Source organism: Trachypithecus francoisi, unplaced genomic scaffold (genome assembly GCF_009764315.1).
Source record: "Trachypithecus francoisi isolate TF-2019V2 unplaced genomic scaffold, Tfra_2.0 Lachesis_group13, whole genome shotgun sequence".
Lineage (NCBI taxonomy): Eukaryota > Metazoa > Chordata > Mammalia > Primates > Cercopithecidae > Trachypithecus > Trachypithecus francoisi.
Genome location: NW_022681458.1, coordinates 33457739 through 33470365, shown reverse-complemented (window position 1 = coordinate 33470365; position 12627 = coordinate 33457739). Strand labels below are relative to the sequence as shown.

Sequence of the window (12627 nt, the reverse complement as noted above, 5' to 3'; positions counted from 1 at the left end):
GAATGACCCTGTGGAGAGGACTCATGAAAAAATCAGGCTGGTTTCAAATAATAGCTTATCCAGTTTATGAGATTGGGGAGTAGGATGGCCAAGAGGGATGGCAGGGGTACAAAGAGGGATTTGGACTCAGGGTCAATGCCTTAGAAGCGCCGCTTTCTGTCTTGCCCCAAACCTTCAAGCTGTGCTACTAAATAATTAATATGAAGGTTGCAAACTTTTTGATCTACGTAGTCTGGGCTTCATGAAGGAGCCAAGGAGCCCCTATAAAATATGTCAGGTTCAGTGGCTCTCCAGTGGCTTCCCATTTCCCCCAGAATACACTCTAAAGCCCTGTCTAAGGCCTGCAGGCACTTTAGGACCTAGTGGTATCTTGCTGCCTCTTCTAACCACATCTTCCATTTTCCCCCAACCCCTCTTCCAGGTACCTGGCCCCTTGACTTTCCTCTAGGGCTCTGCTTTTGGGCTATTCCCCAAATACCCATAGAGCTTGGACCCTCTCACTTCATCCAGGCTGTTTTCTATGCCCCTTGTTAGTCTGCTTGTGCTGCCATAACAGAGTACCACAGAAGGGTGACTTAAAAAATTTATCCTCTCACAGTTCTGGAAGCTAGAAGTCTGGGATCAAGGTGCTGGCAGGATTGGGTTCCTCTGAGGGCCGTGAGGAAGGGATTTGTTCCGGGCCTCTCTCCTTGACTTGTAGATGACCATTCCCTCCCAGTGTCTTCACACGGCCTTCCCTCCACATGTCTATGTCCAAACTTCCTCTTCTTCTTTTTTTTTTTCGAGACAGAGTCTTGCACTGTCGCCCAGGCTGGAGTACAATGGTGTGATCTCGGCTCACTGCAACCTCTGCCTCCCGGGTTCAAGCGATTCTCCTCCCTCACCCTCCCAAGTAGCTGGAATTACAGGCGCCCACTACTATGCCCAGCTAAGTTTTTGTATTTTTAGTAGAGACGGGGTTTCACCATGTTGGCCAGGCTGGTCTCAAACTCCTGACCTCAGGTGATCTTGGCCTCCCAAAGTGCTGGGATTACAGGCGTGAACCACCACGGCTGGCTGGCTCTTGAGATTTTGATTATTTTTCTCTCATTGATGTGTATTTTCTGATTTCTCTGTAGTGAATATAAATTCTGTAAAAGAGAAAAACCAGTAGAAGTTATGAATGGTTAATAGAAGATATGTTGCCATACTTTTAACTGGCTGTTAGGTTAAGAAGGAAAAAAGACGCTCTTTTTCTTTTCAGTGGGAATGGTGGGAAGCACAGAGAGTGGGTGGTGTCTCTGAACCCAGCAGCTGGGGACATAGCCTGCGCAATCCATCCCATCTGGATTCACGTCCTAACTGGCCACTTTCTAGACCCGTCATCTCAGGCATGTCTGTCACTCATAGTGCCCTGGTTCTTCATCTGTAAAATGGGGTAATATTGTACTTACAGGACATAGAGCTGCCTGTAGTCTCTGGCCCAGGCTGGAATCTTATTCTTTCGATCTCAGTGATTTGGAAATATCAAGATACCAAGGGTCAGAGACTAGTCCAAGGGTTTGGTTCTCCTTTTATTCCCCTTCAAGGGCAAGCCAAGCAATATCCAGATACTGCTCACATTGCTTCTCGGTACAGGGCCTGAACTAGGGTGAAGTAGTAAGGTGCTTGCCACAGGCACCATTCCTAAGGAGCACCAAAACCACTTGGTACTCATCATAAATAATGCGTTAATGCAATATTTTAAAACATAAAATTATGAAAATGTGCAATGAACAAGATAGCAATAATTTTGATAAAGACACGGTAAGTATTAATAATTTTTTCTTTGCCTCGGGCTCCGTTATGGATGGGTTAAGCACTGCTTCCAACCCACAGCCTGAAGGGAGCAGACCATCAATTATCCAAATCATTATTAATTACTTCTTAATTATAATTAATTATCCAAATTGTCTTGAGCCTCAGAAGCTGCATTGCTTGTTCTGTGTTTATTTTGCTTTCAGTCAAGGCCCTGTTAGGATATCAATAGGGAATATTTATTTTTCTGACCCTGTTTGTTCCTTTCCTCTATATAGATACCTAATCATAATTGCTACCTAATTGTGGCCCTTCTACCTCACTGAGAACTCTGAAGGGCAGGTTGCTCCTTATTCTTTTATAGAAACATAAAATGCTAGCAGAGTATGATTTCTACCCAAAAGAGCACTAAGCAGAGTTTACAGATGTTGCAGATACTTCTGGGGAAGGGCACCCAGACCTGGGCATACCTTGCTTCAAAAACAGGCCATAGCACACAGTCTGCTCATTCCATCCACTTCCTAAGAGAAGGGAAATTCTTATGTGATGGAGTTAGGCAGGTCTTTGGTCTTGGTGGAGGGTTTCCTGAGGGACTTTCATATTACCATACCCTGGGATTTTTGTGGGTATTAGTTAATCATGTAAAGCAATACCCTGTACACATTCACATGGTAATTGCTAGTTAAAAGTAGCAATGATAGACCCGTGCTGTGGCTCATTCCTGTAATCCCAGCATTTCGGGAGGCCAAGGCGGACAGATCACCTGAGGTCAGGGGTACGAGACCAGCCGGACCAATATGGTGATACCCTGTCTCTACAAAAAGTACAAAAAAATTAGCCAGGCGTGGTGGCACATGCCTGTTGTCCCAGATACTTGGGAGGGTGAGGCAGGAGAATCACTTGAACCCAGGAGGTAGAGGTAGAGGTTGCAGTGAGCTGAGATTGCGCCACTGCACTCCAGCCTGGGCGACAGAGCGAGACTCTGTCTCAAAAAAAAAAAAAAAAAAAAAAACAAACTCAGAGGCAAGGAGAAAAATGGGATTCTTTGGATGTCAGATAGTGCATAAGATTTAGATTTGGTTACAGTAATTTTAGCATAATCCATTGTAAGGCGATGATCTGGATGAACGTCACAATAGTGAAGAAACTGGTTTTGAGATTCGGGGTTTTTTTCCCCCTTCACTGGAAGGAATGTTGCTCACCACACCTCTTTTACTTGCCCCATGTTTTTAGATTCATGTTTCCTGGAGAAGTGAAACACACTGAGATTAGATAGCTGTATTCTGTAAGAAGTCTGACTGTTCTGAGATTACCATGCTATGGGGAATATGCAACCAGTCCCACATGTGCCAGCCTTCACGGGCTAGTCACCTGATTTGCAAGTTATCATAAACTTTCAGTCTCGGGGATGTGATCTGGAGAAGAGTGGAAGAATCCCACTGTAGCCAGAGCGAACACCCCAGACATATGGCCCCAGAAGAGCAGGCTCAGCCAGGTCCAATCATTACGTCCACTCCAGCTGAGGTCCCAGTCATCCCGGAGCAGGGATGAATAGCCCCTACAGTGGTCTGCCTAATTTCCTGACCCGAACTCATGAGCTTTATACAATGGTTGTTTTTTTTTTTAAATGCAACAGGAGAATAGAAATTAGAAGCCGAGGCATAAAAAAGAATAGGAAAAGGCCGGGCGCGGTGGCTCAAGCGCGGTGGCCTCCAGCACTTTGGGAGGCCGAGACAGGCGGATCACGAGGTCAGGAGATCAAGACCATCCTGGCTAACACAGTGAAACCCCGTTTCTACTAAAAAATACAAAAAATTAGCCGGGCGAGGTGGCGGGTACCTGTAGTCCCAACTACTCGGAAGGCTGAGGCAGGAGAATGGCGTAAACCTGGGAGGCGGAGCTTGCAGTGAGCTGAGATCCGGCCACTGCACTCCAGCCTGGGTGACAGAGTGAGACTCCGTCTCAAAAAAAAATAGGAAATACTGAACAAAATAAGGAATCATTGCACACAGTTCTCAAATTGTGATTGTTAGTACTGTCAATTCAACTTTTTCATCTATTTATCCATTCATTCAGGAAAAGTTTGTTGAGAGTACTACAAGCTAGTTAGTGTGGGAGATACTAAAAAATGACTAAATTAGCTCTGATCTCAGCAAGTTCCTAGTTCAATGGGGGTGTCAGACAAGTAAACAATTAGCATACACTGTAATACAATGTTGCTCTATTGTAAGGGTTTGGAGAAGGGACTGATTGCTTTGAAGATGCAGAATCTCACAGCCTTGAAAGAATCAAAGAAATGTATAGGAACTCTGAGGCTCAAAGACTGAGTAGAGGTTTATCGGATGGCCAGAGTTGGGCAGCTACTGAGTTCCCAACTCTTTGGATCTTGGAGCTAACACTATGGCTGCAAAGAACAGGACAGGCCCAGTTTGGACACTCTGGCTTCAATTGCTCCTGTGAGCTCAGAGCTTTTCTTTTCCTTTCCTGTGCAAAGCAATGATTACATAGCCAGAATTTTTTTTTATAAGAGTCTTCATGGCCCGGTGCGGTGGCTCATGCCTGTAATTCCAGCACTTTGTGAGGCAGAGGTGGGCGGATCATTTGAAGTCAGGAGTTCGAGAGCAGCCTGACCAATATGGTGAAACCGCGTCTCTACTAAAAAGTACAAAAAAGTTAACTGGGTGTGGTGGCGCACACCTGTAGTCCCAGCTACTCAGGAAGGCTGAGGCAAGAGAATCGCTTGAACCCAGGAGGCGGAGGTTGCAGTGAGCCAAGATTGTGCCATTGTATTCCAGCCTGGGCAACAGAGTGAGACTCCATCTAAGAGAAAAAAAAAAGTATTCTGTTTCATCTGTGTGTTGAAAAGAAACAGCTCATGGAGTGTGTGGCATTATTCAAGGTAGACTCATCAAACAAGCACCTTACAGAAGCAAGGTGTGCTCAACAGAGGAGACAAGGACCTATTCCCAATAAAATTCAATCTAAGTAGGTATTTTGTTTGTTCATTTGTTTTAATGTGTTTTCTATACAAACATATCGCTTAAGACAAGTTTCCTGGGCCCTATATCCATCCAGGTTGCTGTCCTAATGCCTTCTGATAGAAAATTCCTAGAGGCACTTAAGGGTAGACTGCATGCTGTGAGGATAAAAATAGAGTTGTCTTAACAACAGGGCAACAGAGCCATCACGAGTAAAAGATGACGTCCTAAGATCTATGAGCTTTGTTTCTAGGGGACAAATTTGGTTCAAAAGACTTCTTCAAACTTTTCCCTGCTGTCAAGTTTAATGCAATTCCTCCTCCTCCTCCTCCAGTTTTGCCTTTCTAATGTCAGATTGATTTGAGAAGGTAGCTGTCAAAAAGGCTACTAGAATAACCTGGAGGGAATGTGTTAAGCCATTGCAAGAAAGTGGTTCCAGCTGGCCGGGCGCAGTGGCCCATGCCTGTAATCCCAGCACTTTGGGAGGCCAAGCTGGGTGGATCACCTGAGGTCAGGGGTTCGAGACCAGCCTGGCCAACATGGTGAAACCCCCATCTCTACTAAAAAAATACAACAAATTACCCAGGCATGGTGGCAGGCACCTATAATCCCAGCTGCTTGGGAGGCTGAAGCAGGAGAATTGCTTGAACCCGGGAGGTGGAGGTTGCAGTGAGCCAAGATCGTGACATTCATTGCACTCCAGCCTGGGTAACAAGAGCGAAACCTCGTCTCAAAACAAAATTCTCGCTTTGTCACCCAGGCTAAAGTGCAGTGGTGCTATCTTGGCTCACTGTAATCTCCACCTCCTGGGTTTAAGAGATTCTCCTGCCTCAGCTGGAATTACAGGCGTCTGCCACCATGCCCGACTAATTTCTGTATTTTTAGTAGAGATGGGGTTTCTCCATGATGGCCAGGCTGGTCTCGAGCTCCTGACCTCCAGTGGTCTGCCCACCTTGGCCTCCCAAAGTGCTGGGATTACAGGCATAAGCCACCAGACCTGGCTAGTTTATGTATTTATACTTGTGTTGTTCCAAGATTAATTTTGTAGTAAGTTTATTTCCTGAGCAAGTGTAGATGGCAGCTCTCTTATAAAACTAGTTAACTGCAAACAACATGTTATTATAGTCACTGGAACTAGGAGTAGAGCAGGCATTTGCTTTAGAAAACCAGGAGCCTGAACAGACACTTCTGGAAAAAAAAAAAAAAGGATCTTCCACCCCCACTGGGAGGTGATCTGAGGAAGTCTAGCAGCGGGCTGAAAAGGCTGAGTAAGATTTTAGACCTTTCACAGCACCTAGGAAAATGAAACTGGAAGCAAATACACCAGTTTATAAGGCGGAGAAGAGTAAAGAGCCCAAGAAGGCAAAAGGAAGCTCCTAGTCTCTCTTAAAACTGCAAGCCTTTCCTAGATTTTGTCTCATAAAATACCCTGATGTTTGGAACTGTAATCACAGTGGAAATTTGGGGCAAGAACTGACCTGTCCAATAAGCACTATCTGCCCTGGTGATATGGCAAAATAACACCCTTCCCATTTTTTTTTTTTTTCCAGAGCATAATTTCACATAAATTAGCTTTCTCATCTCAACTGACTCACTTGGCAGAAACAAATATACATGCTGTAGAAGAGAGAAGGCAGGTGAATAGTTCAGAAGGAGTGAAAAGAGATAAGTGGAAGAAGAATTGGGCAGTTTACTAAATTATAGGTACCAGCACCATTGTATGCCCAATTTACTGAAAAATCCAGATTGGAATTTTTTGAAATCAGGAATGAGAGAAGTTGAGCTGTTCCACATCATATTAGGCATAACAGTAATTCTTAAAATTTTTGTTAAGAGTTACCTTTGAGAATATGATGATAACTGTAGACTCTCTGCCAAGAAAAAAAGGACATATAACTTACACACAAAATCTTATTATATTAGAAGAACTAGTTATGATACCTGAGATGGAACCAATTAGTCACAACACACACACAATATACTGTATATCCCTGATCTCTTGACTGTCATAAAATTGTTCTTGCATCTAACCTGAAGTCTCGTTCTATAGTTTAATCCTTTCTGCACTTTTTCTGTCTTCTTAGCTTAAGAAACGATCATTACAAATTCCTTGTTTTTCACATACTCTTGCAAAGGGCTATGAAATTTTATTGCTATTAGTCTTTCTCTCTCTCTCTCTTTTTTTTGAGACGGAGTCTCTCTCTGTCGCCCAGACTGGAGTGCAATGGTGCGATCTCGGCTTATTGCAACCTCTGCCTCCCGGGTTCAAGCGATTCTGCTGCCTCAGCCTCCAAAGTAGCTGAGATTACAGGCACGTGCCACCATGCCTGGCTAATTTTTGTATTTTTAGTAGAGATGGGGTATCACCATGCTGGCCAGGTTGGTCTCAAACTCTTGACCTTGTGATCCACCCGCCTTGGCCTCCTAAAGTGCTGGGATTACAGGAATGAGCCACCACACCGGGCCTGTTATTATTCTGGTTTAAAACAGAAACTTCCTTAATTTTTCCTTACAGAATGTGGCAGAGACTGCTAGTTGCCTTCTAATATCCATTTCTTCCTTTTGTATTAGTCACCCTAGCTATATGATTATGTTTTTTTTTTTTTTTAGCTTCCCCTGCGGCTAGGTATGGCTATGTGACTAGGCTTTAAGCCAGTGATTTGTAAGCACTATGTTATGTGGGCTTTCCAAATTTTTTTCCTTTTTCTTCTTCTTCTTCTTTTTTTTTTTTTTTTTTGAGACAGAGTCTTGCTCTGTTGCCCAGGCTGGAGTGCAGTGGCACCATCTTGGCTTGCTGCAACCTCTACCTCCTGGGTTCAAGTGATTCTCCTGCCGCAGTCTCCTGAGTAGCTGGGACTATAGGCGCCACCATGCCTGGCTAATGTTTTTGCAATTATTTTTGAGACAGAGTTTCGCTATGTAACCCAGGCTGGAGTGCAGTGGTGTGATCTTGGCTCACTGCAACCTCCACCTCCATGGTCCTGGTTCAAGCAATTCTCCTGCCTTAGCCTCCCGAGCAGCTGGGATTACAGGCAGGCACCACCATACCTAGCTAATTTTTGTATTTTTAGTAGAGACAAGGTTTGACCATGTTTGCCAGGCTGGTCTTGAACTCCTGACCTCATGATCCGCATGCCTCGGACCTCCCAAAGTGCTGGGATTACAGGTGTAAGCCACCGTGCCCAGCCTTTTTTTTTTTGTATTTTTAATGGAGACAGGGTTTTGCCATGTTGGCCAGACTGGTCTCGATCTCCTGACCTCAGGTGATCCACCCCCCTCAGCCTCTCAAAGTGCTGGGATTTCAGGTGTGAGCCACCATGCCCGGCCCCCCCAAATTTTTCTTTCTTTTTTCCTTCCTCCACACTGCTGTCTGGAATGAAGATCCAATAGCTGGAGATCAATAGCCATCCTAGGCCATGAAGGTGGAGGTGATGGCCAATGTTGTCTGTTGACTCCCTTACTGGAAGTTTTGCAAGAACAGGAGCCTTTTTTCATCTTGGTGAAAGCAACATCCCCAGCACTTAAAAAGTATGTGACATGTGCTAAGAGCTCAGGTATTGAATGGATAGTAAATGTATAAGTTAACTCTGGACCTATATAAAGTCTCAGCTTCTCTGACAGAATCAAACTCTAGCTTAATTCAAAGCACATTCCTCCTACTTGCCTCCCTTTGCTCTCCCAGACTTGCCACTGTTATAGAATAGAATTTTTTTTCTTAATTATCTCGAATATTCCCTTCATTCAGAATGTTTTAAAATCTATTTCCATAACAATGCTTCCCAATATCTTCCTGGTTAGCAACTTTTAAATTCTTCAATTTTCAAGGTCATAGATATCTATTTTTGTGTGTGTTTATTGTTAAATGCAGGCATTATTTTGTACCTTAAAATAGGCATCGTCTCAAGTCTACAAGATCATCCAAAATGGTATCTAATGACATTCCTAGGATTTCAGACAATTTTTTTTTTTTCTTTGAGACGGAGTCTTGCTCTGTCACCCAGGCTGGAGTGCAATGGCCTGATCTGGCTCACTGCAACCTCTTCCTCCCGTGTTCAAGCGATTCTCCTGCCTCAGCCTCCCGAGTAACTGGGACTGCAGGCGCCCGCCACCACGCCCGGCTAATTTTTTGTATTTTTAGTAGAGACAGGGTTTCACCATGTTAGGCAGGATGGTCAGGATCTCCTGACCTCGTGATCCGCCCGCCTCCGCCTCCCAAAGTTTTGGGATTACAGGCGTGAGCCACCGCGCCCGGCCGGGATTGTTTTTAAGGGTTACATAAATACACCACAGTTGGAACACTGGCACATAGTGCTTGCCAAATGGTAACTATCCATCTTCACGGAATCAAGACTGTGGTACCCCACTGCATGGTTCTCAGTTTTGCGTGAGAAAATCGTGCTTTATGTGCTGTTTTTAGTACAAGAAGGGAAATCTGGAAGTCCCTGCCTAGAGGGGAGAAACAGGCAAGAAAAGGCAGTTGGTGAGTCCCAGCATTTCAGAGTTGGCAGGGACGAGTTAGGTCCCTATTTTATGGACGAGGAAGTGGAAGGGTGACGTGTCCTCGAGTCTCATTCAAGACCCACAGCCACAGCTCTTTATGGAGAGTAGGACCAGGGCTCCAGGGTTGCTATGATCACGTTGCAGGTGAAAAGTAACGCTCATTGGAAGACAGGAGCGGAGCATTTAGTTACAAGAACAGTTAATAATCTGGGTGTAACCAAGTTCAGTGAGCAAACGAAAGTTGTCAGACTCGGAAAAACAGAGTTGCTAATGGAATGCACTCTTTACTAATAACGGCTTTGTACAGAGATCATTGACTCAGCTTCCAGTTACAAATGCCCGTGCGCTTCCAGCAGGACGGGAAAGCTCCCAGCAGCCAGCGATGAATGAAAATCGGAGTCCGGGCTGGCGGCGTGAGGGGCGGGGCAGCTGCCAGGCGGGGGTGGGGCAGTGGGTCACGTGCCTGGCTTCGAGGCGGGCGCCGGAGGGGGAACTCTGAGCATGATTGGTTCCTCTTAACCAGGTGACCGCAGGTCGCGTTCCGGTTGGCAGGCAGCGGCCAGGGCCAGCGGCCCTCAATCGGTAGGCGGCGGCGGAAGGAGGAGGAGCTCCAGCCTCGCTCTCTCTGGGCAGTGGCTGCGCCTCACGGCGCTTGTTGTGTTCCCCACCCCTTTTAAATAAGCCGGGCTGGTCACCGCCCTCGCAGACGAGTCAGCTCTGGGGAGGCGGTGGCAGCGCGGCGGCGGGGGTGCGGCCGAGGCCCGAGCCCTGCCCGGGGCCGGGCCGCGGGGCGGGCGGGCGGGCGAACCGCGGACGAGGCGGCGCTAGCTTGCGCGGTGCAGCCCCGGCGTAGCCCGGGGCTGCCGGTGCCGGCCGCGCCATTGTTGGGGGAGGGGGTGGCTGCTGAGGGCGGCGGAGTAGGGGGCGAGCGAAGGCGCCGGTGGCGGCGGAGAGGAGCGGAGGCGCCCCATGGGGAACACGCTGACCTGTTGCGTGTCCCCCAATGCCAGCCCCAAGCTGGGCCGGCGCGCGGGGTCGACGGAGCTGTACTGCGAGTCCGACATCTACGAGGCGGCGTCCGGGGACGCGGTGGCGGTAGCGCCCGCTGCTGTGGAGCCTGCCGAGTTGGATTTCGGAGAGGGCGAGGGCCACCACCTGCAGCACATCAGCGACCGCGAGATGCCCGAAGGTAAGGAGGCGGCGGATGCCATCCGCCCTCGGGCTCACCACTGCCCGCCGCTTCCCCCAGAGTCCCCCGGGAGGCATCTGCTGCCTCGGGCTCCTTCCTGCCGGTAGCGGGTTTTCCCGGGGCTGGGCTCTGGGACGAAGGCTGTCTCTGCCTCGCGTCCCCACCCTTTATTCTTTCCCTGCTGCGTCTGGCCAGTTTCTTTCCCTCCTCCTTACCCTAACGCCCAGTTATTGCTCCCTCTTTCCATTCTCTCAAGCCGGCTTGGGACCCTCTAGTCCGCCGCCCTTCTTGTTTGTAGCTCTGTTCATTGTCTGGTGGGACTTTGCTAAGACTTTTGGGGCATATTTTCCTTTTCTCAGTGGAAACTCAAATACCTCAACTTGGGAGTACTCATCCCATTCCCTCAACCCATCCAGATGGTACTTAAGTGAAGGAACCAGGTAAGGGTCTGATTGTTCCTTCCTCCCATCCGTGAAGGTAGCTGATGCCCGCGACAGTTTAGACCCAGATGTTTGGGAATTTCTTATTTAGACTCAAAATAGAGGTTGCCATAGGAGACACTATATTGTATTCCTAATAGGTTAAGTCGGCTTGGAAGAAGCTGCTTTATTCCTTCCAACTATAATTTGAACACAGAAAGAAAGAAATTGCGGGGGGGGGAGTAAAATGACTGTGAAGGGTGTGAGAGGTTATTACCAGTGGTGCAGAAAAGTTGCTTTTTTGAGACGGAATCTCGCTGTGTCCTCCGCCCAGGCTGGAGTGCAATGGCGCTATCTCTGCTCACTGCAACCTCCGCCTCTCGGTTTCAAGCGGTTCTTCCGCCTCTGCCTCCTGAGTAACTTGAGATTACAGGCGTGCGCCACCACGCCCAGCTAATTTTTGAATTTTTAGTAGAGAGGGGGTTTCACCATCTCTGGTCTCGAACTCCAGACCTCGTGATCAGTCCACCTCGGCCTCCCAGAGTGCTGGGGTTACATGCGTGAGCCATCGCGCCTAGTGGTTGTTTTTAACTCAGAGTTTAGCCACCAAGTTCTGATTGCTTGAAAATTCCCACGGTGACAAATACATCTCCAGCCATTCTCCGGTGACTTAACAGACTTCATTACCTCCTTGTTCTAAAAGAGAGGTGGGGTGGTTCATGGTTAGAAGTTTCAAAAGAGACAAAATATAAATTTAGACTTTAATTTATAATGTAATGGTTTGGAAGTTAAAATGCTAGACGCTGCCTGCTCAAAAGTGTTTGTTTCCGTGGCTCCCCTTCCTTCCTCCCAGTCCTGCCAGTAGAATCCTGGTCAAAGATGAGAATGTTGGAGTTCGTCAGAGTCTAAACCGTTGGGGTAGGGGTAAGGAGAGAGGAAACGTTTAGTTTTTTGCCTCTAGAATTTTGGAAAGAGATTAGGTAAAAATAATTCCGGACAGCGGCGTGGTTCTTGAATAAAAACTAATTTCTTTGAAGTAGAAAAACATTGTAACATAAAGATGTTTAAATCCAGTGGGCTCATTTGTTTCGTTTAAATGCCAGAGATTTCATTACTATAGAGGAAATGTTAGAACTCTTCTATTTAAACTTTGCTTGGGCTCTTAATTTCTTTAAAATAATAATTAAGCTTCATAGTGGACATGCCTTCGTAACTGGGAACTACTGTACTCACCTTGTGGAATATTCAGACATTGTGAAAGAATGAACAAATGTATTATGTGAGTTAATTGATTGTACCTTTATACACAAAGCATGTAAGTACTTGTGAAAACTTAATGCTCTCTTAGAGAGGTTCCAGGTAAGCCTCTGAGTGATTTTACACACCAGTTAGTAGATGGATGGGTGGTGCTGGGTGAGAGCCACAAATAAGGCTCTCACCCAGTGTACTTGAAAATACATATTTTCATGTACATTTAATTTAGCCCTTCCAAAATAAGGCCTGTGTATATTCCCTGTGTTGCTAATGAAGAAATGAAGAGTTAGATATCTGAAATGACTATGTAAGACGGCCACTGAACAGAACTGAGGTTCTCAGTTCTCAGACTGACATGGAGATGAGATATGCCAAGTTCAGTTCTTTAAAAACTTTTAAAAATCCGGAATTCATCATGTATTTTACCCATGAAGTAGTCCTGTATTTGAGAACTTACTTCGGTCTTGATTAGTTCCTTTCAAAGTTTGTTTTACACGATTCAAAGGCAACA

At 46.4% G+C, this 12627-nt stretch overlaps 1 protein-coding gene across 2 annotated transcripts in view; it reads left to right on the top strand.

Annotated features, from left to right (window-relative positions):
* Window positions 1-9830: 9830 nt before the first annotated feature.
* Window positions 9831-12627, top strand: part of CCNYL1 (cyclin Y like 1) — a 46564-nt gene continuing 43767 nt past the window's right edge. For both annotated transcript variants that reach the window (XM_033230506.1, XM_033230505.1), the window contains exon 1: window positions 9831-10443. In XM_033230506.1, the coding sequence (XP_033086397.1) occupies window positions 10224-10443 (220 nt within the window). In that variant the 5' untranslated portion in view covers window positions 9831-10223. The remainder of the gene's footprint in view (window positions 10444-12627) is intronic.